At 38.3% G+C, this 14,210-nt stretch overlaps 1 protein-coding gene across 6 annotated transcripts in view; it reads left to right on the plus strand.

The window, feature by feature from the left end:
- The window catches only part of LOC103043892 (DNA (cytosine-5)-methyltransferase 3A), a 116,796-nt gene that overhangs the window by 95,444 nt on the left and 7,142 nt on the right, over positions 1-14,210 (plus strand). For 5 of the 6 annotated variants that reach the window (XM_049466968.1, XM_049466983.1, XM_049466976.1 and 2 more), the window contains 12 exons: positions 86-226; positions 1,355-1,399; positions 1,646-1,725; positions 2,888-3,000; positions 4,789-4,972; positions 5,861-5,945; positions 6,406-6,551; positions 8,504-8,594; positions 8,722-8,870; positions 10,789-10,874; positions 11,896-11,965; positions 13,881-13,999. In XM_049466968.1, the coding sequence (XP_049322925.1) occupies positions 86-226; positions 1,355-1,399; positions 1,646-1,725; positions 2,888-3,000; positions 4,789-4,972; positions 5,861-5,945; positions 6,406-6,551; positions 8,504-8,594; positions 8,722-8,870; positions 10,789-10,874; positions 11,896-11,965; positions 13,881-13,999 (1,309 nt within the window). The remainder of the gene's footprint in view (positions 1-85; positions 227-1,354; positions 1,400-1,645; positions 1,726-2,887; positions 3,001-4,788; positions 4,973-5,860; positions 5,946-6,405; positions 6,552-8,503; positions 8,595-8,721; positions 8,871-10,788; positions 10,875-11,895; positions 11,966-13,880; positions 14,000-14,210) is intronic. The other variant, XM_049466970.1, reaches the window with a different exon arrangement.

Here is a 14,210-nt window from a genome sequence, read left to right on the forward strand (position 1 = left end):
TCACTATGCCACTGGGGACTGGGTGATATTTTTAAAGGAAATACTGCAGGTATGTGTCTTACAGTGTGCTGTGTGTGTGTTTTAGCGGAGCGGAGTCCCTACACTGAGGTTTACCCCGAGATGTGGGTAGAGCCAGAAGCTGCAGCGTACACAGCCCCCAAGAAACCCAGAAAGAGCAGCATTGAGAAGCCCAAGATCAAGGAGATTATAGATGAAGGAACCAGAGGTATCACACACACACACACACACTCAGAAAAACTGTATATACAATTAAAATGTAGACTTTTAAGTTTAATTCAAGGGGTTGAACCTAAATATCCTATGGAAAAGTGATCTCAAAGGCTATTTTATACGCTGCATAGGCTAGTTCCTTATTAATGCATCATGAGTTAAGCAGGTAAAAGGTCTGGAGTTAATTCCATGTGTGATATATGTGCATTTGGAAGCTGTTGCTGTGAACTCACAACTTGCGGTCAAAAGAACTCTCAATGAAAGAGAAACAGGACATCATCAGGCTAATATAAAGGAGGAAATTTATCAGAGAGATAGCAAAGATGTTAGGATTGGCCAAATCAACAGTTCAGTACATTCTGGAAATAAAAACGCAGTGGTGAACTCAGGATGGATGCAAATCCTTTTTTTTTTGTAAATAAGTTTTTTATTGAAAGTTTTGTAGATAACATATGTAGCAATATAGTGCATTACAAACAGACAATGTTTTACCATCCCTTTGAAATCCCATCCACCCCAACCTGCCCCGCCCACATCAACCCCGCCTCGCCCACATCTACCACCACAACTTCTAGTTCACCTTACCCACAGCCATCCCTCCACCACACAAATACACAATATATACATAAAACAGACAAAGTCTATTACCAAAAAAAGATCATGATAAAAGAAGGATCTTTACATCTTTAATTCCATTAAGCCATATTCTCATTATATCTGGATTTGCTCTATTGACTCTAGCTGTAGATAATTTAGATAAGTAAAGAATATCTAAAAAGGAATGTAACCAGTGTGTAACAGAAAGCGAATGGGGCAGAGGTCAGCTTTAAACAATAATTTATTTAGCGGCTGTCAGGCCATCCAACCAAACTTTCCGTACTCTCTTTGCCATTGAAAAGGTAAGGGATGGATGTAATTCTTAAAATCTTCAGAGGATATTTTTGTTTAACCCTTTGAATTAAACCAGAAAGTCTACTCTTTGATTGCATCTCATTTGTTTCATTTTGAATCAGCGCAGTGTCATGCAGAGCCCAAATCATCATCAGAGCCCTGTCCAATTATTTATGGGCGTAACAGTATGTTCAAACACAATCAGATAAACATGTTTTTTGTATGTTTTCAGAGAGACTGGTATATGAAGTGCGTCAGAAGTGCCGAAATATTGAAGGTGAGGGAGACATGATTTCAGACTGTTTATCAATCTGTATTTTCCTTTGTTGTGGGATGCATTGTAATCAGTGTCCTGCATCTAATTGCAGTCTTTCATTTCTGCCCATATTAAGATTCTTGATTTAAGTGCTAATGTGTATCACTTTTTGAGTCCTGTTACTGTTTTGAAGTGGAAAAAACACAACCTGAAGTCTTTATGTATGTAAATATATTTAAAGTGTGCTGGTATTGTCGTTGTGTACAGATATGTGCATATCCTGTGGGAGTCTGAACGTGTCACTCGAACATCCACTCTTCATTGGAGCTATGTGCCAGAGCTGCAAGGTACAGCAGATACACTCACACAGACAAACATACTGCACAGGTGCTGAGGGAGGGGAATGCCGCTTGTTCTCCTGTTTTAATACAGGAATACTTTCCAGTAGAATAGGACTCTCTGGAGCTGATAAACAAATGTATCCATCAACACCTTGATTGATTCCTAATGTCAGATGTGGGCTACAGGTGAATAAAGAGGTGTGAAAGAGTGTCACTGTGTTCTCTGGAGTAGCGTTGCTCCAAGGAATACCTCTGAGGTGAGTTGAGAGGACCTGGAAGTGAGGTGTGATTGTGATCATCCAACATCCTGGCCTTTCTAATGCTCTCATCAATTAATGCAGTCAAGTCGTTGCAGCAATGATCAAAATTTAGTAGATAGAATTTTACCATTTACCTATTTTACCATTATGGCAATAAAAAAATGTAAAAAGTCAAAAACTGCTTCTAATAAAATGTGTTTTCTTTCTTTTTATGATTTTTTTTACATTGTAAATTTAAAATTAAAGAGGACATGTGGGCTTATTTTGTAAAGAAAACATGGTTAAAGAAACCAGAATATTTTTTCATATTTTAGGTTCTTCTAAGTAGCACATTCAGCTTTAAGGACAGATCTGCACACTCTCGATATTTTAATCTCAGTGTCAGTTCCTGGAGGTGCTGAACAATAGTTGCTGATTTTCCTTTAGGCTGTTCTCAAACTCATCCCAAATCATTTAGATCAGGAGATTGTGGAGGGCAAACACTTTTTTGTGTACTACTTAATTCCATATCTGTCCCTTAATTGTTGTCATGTCTTTAATATTAATCTACCATATAGAAAATAAATTAAATACAGAAGAACACTGAATAAGAAGATGTGTCCAAAATTTTGACTGGTACTATATGTAACTATATATATATAACTTCGAAAAATTTTGGGACCAAAAAAATTTTGACCCAAAAAAAACATCGAAAAATTTTGGGACCAAAAAAAGTTTGACCCAAAAAAAAATTAAAACAATTTTGGGACCAAAAAAAATTTTGACCAAAAAAAAAAAATTAAAAAAATTTTGGACCCAAAAAAATTTTGACACAAAAAAAAACATCGAAAAATTTTGGGACCAAAAAAATTTAGCTGAATCTACGTATTTGTTCTGTGTGTGACTCAATACATGTGTACTGTGTGCAGAACTGCTTCCTGGAGTGTGCGTATCAGTATGACGACGACGGCTATCAGTCCTACTGTACCATCTGCTGCGGTGGAAGAGAGGTGCTTATGTGTGGAAACAACAACTGCTGCAGGTACGTCTGAGTGTGTAGAAGAGCTACACTGTATGTACAGATGTTTGTGGAAGCCCTCCTCTAAGGAACGCATTCAGCTTCTTTAAGTTGCACCTGTTTCTGGTATAGAAGTACACACACAAACACACATACACACCTTGTTTAGTCCTTTTAGAGAAGTACTGGCATATAGAATAGTACTCTCTAACAAAAGAGGATACACTTCAGAACTTTTTTCACACCCCAGAATCATCCCTAAGTTTTCTGTCTGCCATCCCAAACTGAAAATCGTCCATCCCTATGTTTTTTTGTTTGTTAGTTTTTTTTTTATTTACATTAGTGTTGTATTCATTTGTACATTTTTCTACTGCCATCAGTTAATATGTATAATAAATATAAGCATGTATAAAACATGCTTGTCATCAAATATATACATATTTGTGACTATATGATGACAAGCATTGATAACAGTGACACAATTATACTTTATTTTTTAATTATAAAATGTATGTCCACCCAGTGGAATTTTACTTAAAAATAGGAAAGATATAAAACACAATAATAAAAATCCAATTATTGGTAACATATTCTGTAAATTTACTTTAAATGTATTTTTTTCTTTATTTTAAATCACATATCTGTATGATAGCAGTTTTTTACATGTTACAGCAGTGTGGATTACAATTATTATGTGATTCATCTTTTACATTTGTATCAAAGCCAAGAAAGACAATAAATAACAAATAGAAATATGAGAAGAACCAAATCTTGAACAGAACATGGGGTGCAGTTAAAAATTACACAAATGATGGGCATTTCTGGGAAATATACTTTTTCCACTTCTTCCAAATTCCTTCAAATGTATCATCCTGAAGCCTAACAGAGAAGGTTGTTAAGCCATTTCTTTGTGATTGCTTCCCTCGCAGCTACTAAATTTACTTTAAAATTCTGTAGTAAAATAACTATTTGTGCATGATGTGACATACTCCAACCACAAATATCACCATTACTATCACCATTAGTGTCACACTGACCCTCCTCCTCCTGCAGCGTTACTAGCAAGCTGATTAGCTCTACATTAAAAGAAGAGACTTTATCACTAAACATTATACAGCAGTTTCATTTTCTTCAGCACCGAGGCTGGAGTAGCATTAGCATTAGCCGCTAACCCCTATTTCCCCATTCACATGTATTATCAGCCTGTAGCCTGCTTCTAACCCTGCTGAAACGGTATTAAGATTAGCCGCTAACCGCTGTAGCTTTTACGCCATTCAGAGGAGAGTATATTGTATATATTAGACTGTAGTCTGCGTGTTTACCATGTTAAAACAAGCTACGTGGGACGAACCACTAGCTAACATTACCCTGGTCAGGTGGCATTAGCTGCTTAGCACTAGTGGTTAGCCGCTAATGCTAATGTTCCCACCTTAGTGCTGGAGAAATTTGGGAATTTCGCCTTACTCACTCAAATAAACAGTTTTCAGGAAAGAAATCTGTGTAGATTAACATCCAGAACTCGTTTGACATTAAAAGAAGGTCTCTTTTATTACAGTTTGTTTACTTAGCTTAGTTTTACTTAACTTAGTTATCTACGCAGTGGCGAGACCTGCTGAAGTTAATTATAGTGTCTTTTAAAATGTGCCTTATAATCCAGTGCACCTTATAGTGCGAAAATATGGTAATATTGTGCTGTTCATACATTAATCCTGGATTGGTGTTAAGAGCAGCTGATGTTTTATATGCACATAACTTCTCTTGTTTAACTGTGAATGTTTATGTGTGTGTATGTATGTGTGTGTGTGTGTTTAGATGCTTCTGTGTGGAGTGTGTGGATCTGCTGGTGGGAACAGGTTCTGCGCAGGCTGCTATCAGAGAGGACCCGTGGAACTGCTACATGTGCGGCAGCAAGAACGTGTTCGGGCTGCTGCGGCGCAGAGATGACTGGACATCACGCCTTCAGCTGTTCTTCGCCAACAATCATGACCAGGACTTTGTGAGTCACCCGTACCTGTCACACTGCAGTAGGGCTGTCTGTGTGTGTGTGTCGGCGTTTGTCTGTGTTTGCTCAGTGAACATTTTAATAAACATTATTTTTTTCTTTCTCTCTGTCTTTATACAACCAATTTGGTTACACACGATTATAGATACATTGACAAAAGGATTTGCAGAAATCAGCCATAACTTTAACACGGACTTCTTGTTTTCCAACTATTTCCCAACCCTACTTTAGAAATCTACAGGCAAGCCAAAATATATACAGATATACAAATACAGAGATATTTTCTCATGCTCTATATATATAAAATGAGACAACCTACAATTCTGTGTTTCTTTGATTTAAACAAATCGAAAACCCCTGGAATATATTCAAGAGGAAGATGGATGATCACAAGCCATCAAACCAAGCTGAACTGCTTGATTTTTTGCACCAGGAGTTGCATAAAGTTATCCAAAAGCAGTGTGTAAGACTGGTGGAAGAGAACATGCTAAGATGCATGAAAACTGTGATTAAAAAGCTAGGGTTATTTCAACAAATATTGATTTCTGAATTCTAATGAACTTTGTGAATATGAACTTGTTTTCTTTGCATTATTTCAGGTCTGAAAGCTCTGCATCTTTTTTTTTATTTCAGCCATTTCTCATTTTCTGCAAATAAATGCTCTAAATGACAATATTTTTATTTGGAATTTGGGAGAAATGTCGTCTGTAGTTTATAGAATAAAACAACAATGTTCATTTTACTCAAATATATACCTATAAATAGCAAAATCAGAGAAACTGATTCAGAAACTGAAGTGCTCTCTTATTTTTTTCAGATCTGTATATATATGCACAATACTAATCCTAAGCCCCTGTCTTTGTCTTTCTCTCTCTCACGCAGGAGCCTCCTAAACTCTACACTCCTGTAGCGGCAGAGAAAAGGCAGCCAATCAGAGTGCTCTCCTTGTTTGATGGCATCGCTACAGGTGATCACACTCCTGTCAGGCTAAAGCTTACCTCATATTTCAGTCCTATCGTATTTCAAATGTTTATGGGCACAGCATTACTAACACAGCATTACTTAGCATAACATATCCAGCTTTATTAATATAGCACCTTTTGAATTTAAGTGTAATTGAATTACATAATACGAATAAACTGTCTAAAATCATTGGGCACGTCTGACCCACTATCTGTGTTTATTCAAAAGTACATGTTACTAATGTCACTAATGCTCCCATGGGTAAATGCTATCAAATCCTCACAGCAACGTTCAAACATCTAGTGTAAAGCCTTCCCAGAAGAATAAGGACTTTTACTCGCACAAATAATACCTGTTTTACAGAGTAATCATTTAAACTGGCATGACTGGAGTGTATTTTAGTGTGTGAGGATGTGTGTGTTTATATGTATTGGTCATGATTAATCTGGTGAATCTGCTCTCAGGTTTACTGGTGCTAAAGGACCTGGGGATCCAGGTGGAGCGTTACGTGGCGTCGGAGGTGTGTGAGGATTCCGTCACCGTGGGTATGGTGCGGCACCAGGGGCGCATCATATATGTCGGGGACGTTCGCAATGTCACACGCAAGCACGTGAGTCACACAAACACGCCACAGAGTCACAACTTAAATGGTGGTGATGTTGCACGCAAACAAAAGTTGCACACAGATCCACAATGTCATACATGAGTCACACGCATAAAATTCAATTCACCTTTGTATAGTGTTGTTTCTCTTTCCCTTACTTTACAGCTAGCTTACAAAATAAGCTTATACAAATACCTGGTAAAAAAAATGTGGTAATGTTTTGCATACACTGTCCTGTATTAATGCATTTATATTAGTTCATTTTTGGGGTGGAGTTATTTTAGTTCAGTTTTTTAAACGTTCCAGAAAAGTATGAAAGAAAAGCTAGTCATTGCGGTTTCAGGCTTCCCTGTCCTGTATGTTAAATTCCTGCAGATTTACAGGGACTCAGATCAGAGTAATACAGCGTGGAGGAAAGTTTACAGTGATTGTTGGGGTCTCTAGTCGGTTTTGAAAATATTAATATATAAATTAATTGGAAATGTACATTTATAAATATACAATTATATGTATTAGTGTATATGAAATAAAGCTTGTTTAAAACCATTTCCCATTTGTTAAAACGATTTAATTGGACGAAGCAGGGAACGCCTTTGTAACGCCCACATGCGACCAGATAGAGGGGGACAATGCATGGTCTGTGCAGCATAAGACGACTTATTTTATGGGAGTTAGAGTAAGGTGGATAGTGGGGGCCAGATGTATATGGACATTCCATTTCCACAGTTGTGTGAGCATTTTAACATCCCCTAACCCGTATAGGGTCTTTGTTTTTGGTTACACAGGGAGTCCTGCTGGTGCACCCATTATATTTGGGGGCTTTTAACATTTTTGTTTAAATCTGGGGCAGATGTTTGCTTTATCCCACTTGCAAGTAACATAAACAACACATATGTTCAATTTGTTCATTTTACCTTTGTAAAATCACATTTCTTAATAGAAATGCCACATGCTTTTCATTTATTTTATTTTAAAAATAATCATAAAATGTACAAATGGAGCTAAAAATGAAGTTTTTTCCAAAACTGTAGTGTTTTAATAACACATTAACCCCACTAAACACATTGGGGCCATTTTCATACCAGACTGCAGGGCAGAGTTTCACTGTGTGTATTTTTTTTGCATATGCACTTCTCCTTTTCAAACCATGAAATATGATCCTCACAGTCTGAAACTTCTCCTTTTGCATCGCTGTCAAAACCATCTCTCTCTCTCTCTCTCTCTCTCTCTCTCTCCAACATCAACTGTAAGACAGTCTGAGAAAAGAATCGCTTTGCCAGTGGACTCTAAAACCCTGTAATATAATATAAAAGTGAAAGGGATATACAAAGATTTGGTGTTTGTATTTGGGAAAAGGGGGCTCAATGAAAATGTTCTCAAGGCCACAAGGTACAACATGTGTACTGGAACACGTCATAGAAGACATTACCACTCACAGTGGACAGCGCAGCGTTGGGTGGTAATGATCCTGATTGGCGGCATCTGGCTAGAATTGACTGAGCATAACAAAAGTTGATATTATTTCTTGGTGCTATAAGGTGGTATATGGATCCTTGTAAATGCAGAATTCAATGCCTCCAGCTATTCATGCAGCCCTACTCTCTCTATCTTCTTTCTTTCTCTCTTCTCTCTCTATTAGACATATTACAGCAGCTCTGTTCTTTGAACTCATATTTCATATTCTGAGTTTCTGCTTCTGTCCCCTCAGGGCCTTCTTGCTATGCTGAGAGTGAAACAGCAGAGTGTGTGTGAGTGTGTGTGTGTGTGTGAGATATTAGACTGTGTGTAATAGAGTGGAGGCAGTAGTTAAAGTGAATGGACAGGGAGGAGATAAGTCACTGCAATACATTCTCACTTACTGTATGTAAAAAAGCACACATTACGAGTGCTGAGTACAGAACCTCTAATTCATTTCTTTTCTGTGTGTGTGTGTGTGTGTGTGTGTGTGTGTGGTCTAGATTCTGGAATGGGGTCCGTTTGATCTTGTCATCGGTGGAAGCCCCTGTAACGATCTCTCCATCGTCAACCCAGCCAGGAAAGGTCTCTTTGGTAAGTGCTGTTTTTGAGTTATGTGTATTTGCACGTTAAGCAATTGAAAGATTGTAAGAGAACTGTAGTGGTTTGCAGGCATTGAAGTTTGTGTGTGTGTGTGTGTGTGTGTGTGTGTGTTGTGCAGAGGGCACTGGGCGTTTGTTTTTCGAGTTCTATCGGCTGCTGCACGAGGCTCGTCCAAAAGAAGGAGACGACAGGCCGTTCTTCTGGCTTTTTGAGAACGTGGTTGCCATGGGAGTTAGCGACAAACGAGACATCTCACGCTTCCTTGAGGTACACACACACACACACCTTATATACATATTTAAAAACCTTTACACAACTGTTAGATGAAGTTGAAAGTTATTTTGACATGGTGTTTTGACATTTCTGTATAGTACAGTACTGTATTTATCACTGACTCAGCACTGCCCTCCTGTGGATGTGCTTATTTTTGCAACTTCTGCCTCCTACAAACCTGTAATGAAGTCACCCATTAAAAACAGCAACCTGCTAATGAGACTGTCATAAATATGGAATTACATTAACAGTCAAGATTATGCATTGCCTTATTATGCAAGTGATTATAATTATATTATAAATAAATATATTACATATTATTAATTTGTTTTACTACATTTTTTCATACAATTTTAGATACAAAGCTAAATATACTTAAAAAATAAAGTGGAATTACATTAACAGTCAAGACCATGCATTGCCTTGTTACACAAGTTATTATAATTTTTGCACAGTGCACAGTTTGAGTTATATTTCTGGGTATTATTACATTATTGGGAAATTACTACAGTGCTTCAGCATTTATGCAATACACACCAGAAACCTGCAGAAATAAAGCATTGCTTTAGTTTTAATGAGAAAGAACAGATTAACAATCGCTAGGCTGTACATAAAACAAGAGCAACAGTTACTGTAATTCCAAAATGAGGAATCAAGAGACTGCAAACAACTTAAAAGCTCATTAAGCAACAGGTTTCATTGGTGAAACTTCTCAAAACAACAGAGATTTACTTGTGTTAACTTGTGTTATGATTCAGTGCTATATATAACATCTGACCCGTGAGGTTGTTTGAACTCTTGTCTTTAGTTTCCGCCCGTTCTTGTTTTTCAGCCAGTTCTCGGGCTCTTTATAAAGGCGTTTTTTCCCGGCCGCATCCCAATTCACTAGTTGGGGCAGCGGTCTGCACAGATCTGATTTGAGCTCTGAGCATTTGGTGATCTTACACCACACGTGATTGGTGTGTGCGTTTACTGCGCCGCAAAACACACACTGCGCCACCTCCCACTGTTTTCTATGGAGAGCGGCGGCAGAGAACAGAGACCGCTGACCGGTAGCGGCGCGAACGAGGCAAAGCGTTGAGATATTTTCAACTTTATGCAAATGAGAAGCGAGTTTCGCTGAGCGGGAGACAATCAGCGCCACGCGGACAGGGCGATTGGGAACGATGCCGCGTCACTGCAGTGTGAACAAGAAAAGTTATGCTGCTTTAAATGAACAACGTCAGAGTTAAATCCTTCTCAGTAGTTTATTGGTTTGGGTCCACATTGGACAACATCTGGGTCTGGACCCGGACCGCGGTCCGCCTATTAGTGACCCCTGCTCTACACATACAGACTGCTTCTACAAACATTAGTGAAAGAATATGATGCTCTCAGGAGCTCAGTGAACTCCAGCATGGTACAGTGATAGGATTCCACCTGTGCAACAAGTCCAGTTGTGACATTTCCTCACAAGTAAAAGTAGAAGTGATTGGGAACCAAAGCAACAGTCAGTCACAAAGTGGTAAATAATGTAAAATGACAGAGCAGGGTCAGCATATGCGCTGAAGTCGCAAACTTCTGTCTATCGCTACAGAACTCCTACAAAACTTCATGTGGCCTTCAGATTATCAGCTCAACAAAAGTGTGTAGAGAGCTTCATGAAGTGGGTTTCCATGATCCATCTGAGCCTTCCATCACCAAACTCAATGCAGATGACCGGATACTTTTGGCAATGTAGTGTATAAACATGTTTATATACAATAAGGTAAATGAGAAACAGGTGGAACTGATCAGTACACTGGAGATGATGAGCAGGAGAATTTTTCCTGATTGGTTGGTTGTTAACTAGTGACAGTAATATCATCTCCTTTGTTGCTGGAGTTTGTCAGACAGTAGTCCTGTAGCATTTACAACCTCTCTTTTCTTGTAGTGCAATCCAGTGATGATCGACGCCAAGGAGGTGTCCGCTGCCCACCGCGCACGCTACTTCTGGGGCAATCTGCCTGGAATGAACAGGTGAGACCATTTGCGCAGCATGCATTTTAGCACTAGCTTTAGCTTAGCGTCCTTAGCTAATGTCTGAGCGTGTCAGGATCAGAGAGCACAGGGGAGGTGAGACGTGCATGTACAGATGAAAGTGATATTGTTGGATCAGTGTATCACACTGCCTGCAGTTCAATGTCAGATGTTTCATCTATTGCTGTTTATAAGTGGTGTAGACCTTTAGCATACTATAGCTAACATACGTAACAGATGTTTGTGGACAACAGACATTTGTGCAGCCATAGAGATTCACGTCCTAAAGAACAGGACCCTCTGGAACAGAGGTTATTATTTATCCACTTTTGCCCAAAATTGTGTATTTTTCGCACTATAAGGCACAATCACAGTCCTTTAATTGGCCCAAAATCGTCAGTTTTAATCCAATGCATCTTATGTATGGATTTTACCAGTCAGGTTGTAAGGAGCAGTAAAGCTACTCTGCTGAAGTACAGCTTTATACAGGAGTTTCAGTTTAGTTCTTCAGCATCGGGGCTGGAGCAGTATTAGCAATAAGCGCTAACTCTTTCGCCGTTTAGAGGTAAGTATTTATCAGACTGTAATCTAGCAGTTAGCCGTTACTGCCAATGCTAATGATGCATCAACCAGCCTTAGTGGAAATCTGTTTTCAGGAGAGAAATCTGTGTAGTTTGACATCCAGCGCTCGTTTACTTTCAAAGCTTAGCAGGCGATTCCTGCTGAATTAGAAGGAAAACATGGCAACATCCCTGTTCCTTACTAGTGTAGCAAAATGCGCCTTATAATCCGGTGCATCTTATTTATGAAAATAGACTAGAAAGTATACGTTCATTGATAGTGTGCCTTATAATCCGGTGTGCCTTATAGTGCGGAAATTAAGGTATGTCTAATAATGATCTTTTCTTACTTAGTATGTAAAATTAAACAATTCTAAACTCGACTTCAATAGACAAGTCTACACTCTGCATTATATGTAGATAACATTTGGTGTTTTTCTGTCTGATTTCCTTTTCTTTAGGCCATTGTCTGCCATGGCAAATGATAGGCTTGACCTGCAAGACTGTCTGGAACATGGCCGCACAGCCAAGGTATGCGTCTGTTTCTATTAATATTAATATATCTATAAATATTTGTAATGATATTTAGGTGCTTATATTATGGTTAATTTTTCACAAATTGCAGTTTGTATATAAAAAAAACTGGTGCTCTTAATTTCTTTCCAATGTTAATCAGCCAAGAAATATTTGGTGCCTTAAGTTTGCTTAAGCTTTGCACTGCATTTACTATGCTAATGTATTTAACAAGTAGTGGGAACTTTTTAAACATCAATTAGCATGGTGCTAACTGCCTGCCTTAATCACCTCACACTCTCCTTACAGCATGTGGAGGTGTTCAGTAACCTCTAACACATGAATCCCCAATCTATTGCAGCTCACCACCCACTTAACCCACCACAAAACCTCCTGTCACCCACACAAACATTTAACTAAACAATTAAAAATAAAACAAATGACCAAAACAATTAGTATTAGTCAGTTATTTGATAAGCTTGAAGTGCCTCATGGTTTTTCATTGCGAAAAACCCTGTTTTTAACATACAATACAATTTAAAGTATGATAACTCATGTCTTTTATCTGTCTGTACTCTTTGTTAGACTAATCAATGAGTTTGACCTAAATTTATATATTTACAGATTATTTACACATCTTAAACAAGTTTATTAAAATTGTTATATCGAAGGGATTTTTATATTTTTAAACCTTTTAAAAAGCTCCCTACCAGCATTGCTGTGGCCCACACTTTAAACACTGTATGGCATGCTTTGTGTGGCGTCTGTAAACGTGTAAAATTTGTTAGCACTATTTTTACCTTTGAAGTCCAAATATGTCTTGGCTGATTTGGGAAAAAAAAAATTGAAGTAAGGGGATGGGATTTATTTTAGATCTTAGAAATAAATTTATGGTGTGTTCAGACTGCAGACCAATCGGATTTGTTAAGATGTCTGTTCACACTGTTATTAGAAAGCGATCAAACTGGATTGTGTGTTTAGACATTACAAACGTATCTGCATTAGTTGCTGTGGGAACTAATTTTTTGGACTCTCACACTTCTGTCCCTCTGGATTTGATGATTTGTCGTTTGTTGCATTATGAGTGACGCAAAGGCACATTGTAATCCAGTTTGTGACGCATCTGTACAAATCCTATTGTGATCGCATTTCAAGCCACCTTCTAATGTGGTTTGATTTTAAGAAACTGGGTTTAATATGGTTTCTGACTGTCCAGACTATCAAAAATCAATCTGGATACAATCTAGAGATGCCAAAAATTGACGAAAAAGATTTGGCCTGGACGTCTGAACATAGCATTTAGTCCTACCTGGACGGGATTAGTTTCTCAGCGGGACGTCTGTAAAATATTTCACACTTCTACTCAGTAATAAAACTTTTGCATCCGGACTGCAATTAAAAAACAGGAGAACCAGTGAGTTTTTTGGCTTTGCGGTGTCACGTGAGAAATTGGTTCAGTAGATCCTCCAGGTGTGTTTTTTATGTGGATCTCCATGGAAACACGCACCAAAGAGTAATTACGATGCGTGGCAGAGAAAAAAAATCTATTTTATTAAACGTGAGGTGACGAAACTCAGAGATATGAGTCCAGACGGGAATAAAGTTACCGGAGGACAACGGAGTTCAGAGAAAAACAGTTGGAAATTTAGCCTTAATTTTCTCAAAGGACGTCTGAGAAAAATATGTACATAATACACAAAAAATCACAGAGGACCATAAAAGAGAAAATTACCCCAGAACCCCCTGAGAAACTAATCCCCTCCAGAAAGGGCTTTAGAGTCCTTTTACACTAACTATATAAACCAGCATTAGTGTGTATCGCTTGTGGCCTGTAGCCAGATTGTTGAGGGTGTGTGTATGTGTGAGCTTTGTAATTGGGCATGGGGAGGATAAGGGGGGCGTGGCTCAATTAGAGACTGGGTCTGTGTTGCAGTTTGATAAGTTGAGAACCATCACCACTCGCTCCAACTCCATCAAGCAGGGCAAAGATCAGCACTTCCCCGTCTACATGAACAACAAGGAGGACATCCTCTGGTGCACTGAGATGGAGAGGTAACGGATGGATGGGTGGATGAATGGATGAATAGATGAATGAATGGATGAACTAGATGGATGGATGTTTGGACAGTTTGGTGGATGAATGGATGTTTGAGTTTTATTATTAAAATTCTGTTTCAGTATTTGTATACGTTGCTCTAATTCCCATTGGCTAGTTATGGAGTGAATTTGTGAATAGAACTAACTTTCTTTTTCTCTGTTTCAG

Source organism: Astyanax mexicanus, chromosome 1 (genome assembly GCF_023375975.1).
Source record: "Astyanax mexicanus isolate ESR-SI-001 chromosome 1, AstMex3_surface, whole genome shotgun sequence".
NCBI classification, from domain to species: Eukaryota; Metazoa; Chordata; class Actinopteri; order Characiformes; family Acestrorhamphidae; genus Astyanax; species Astyanax mexicanus.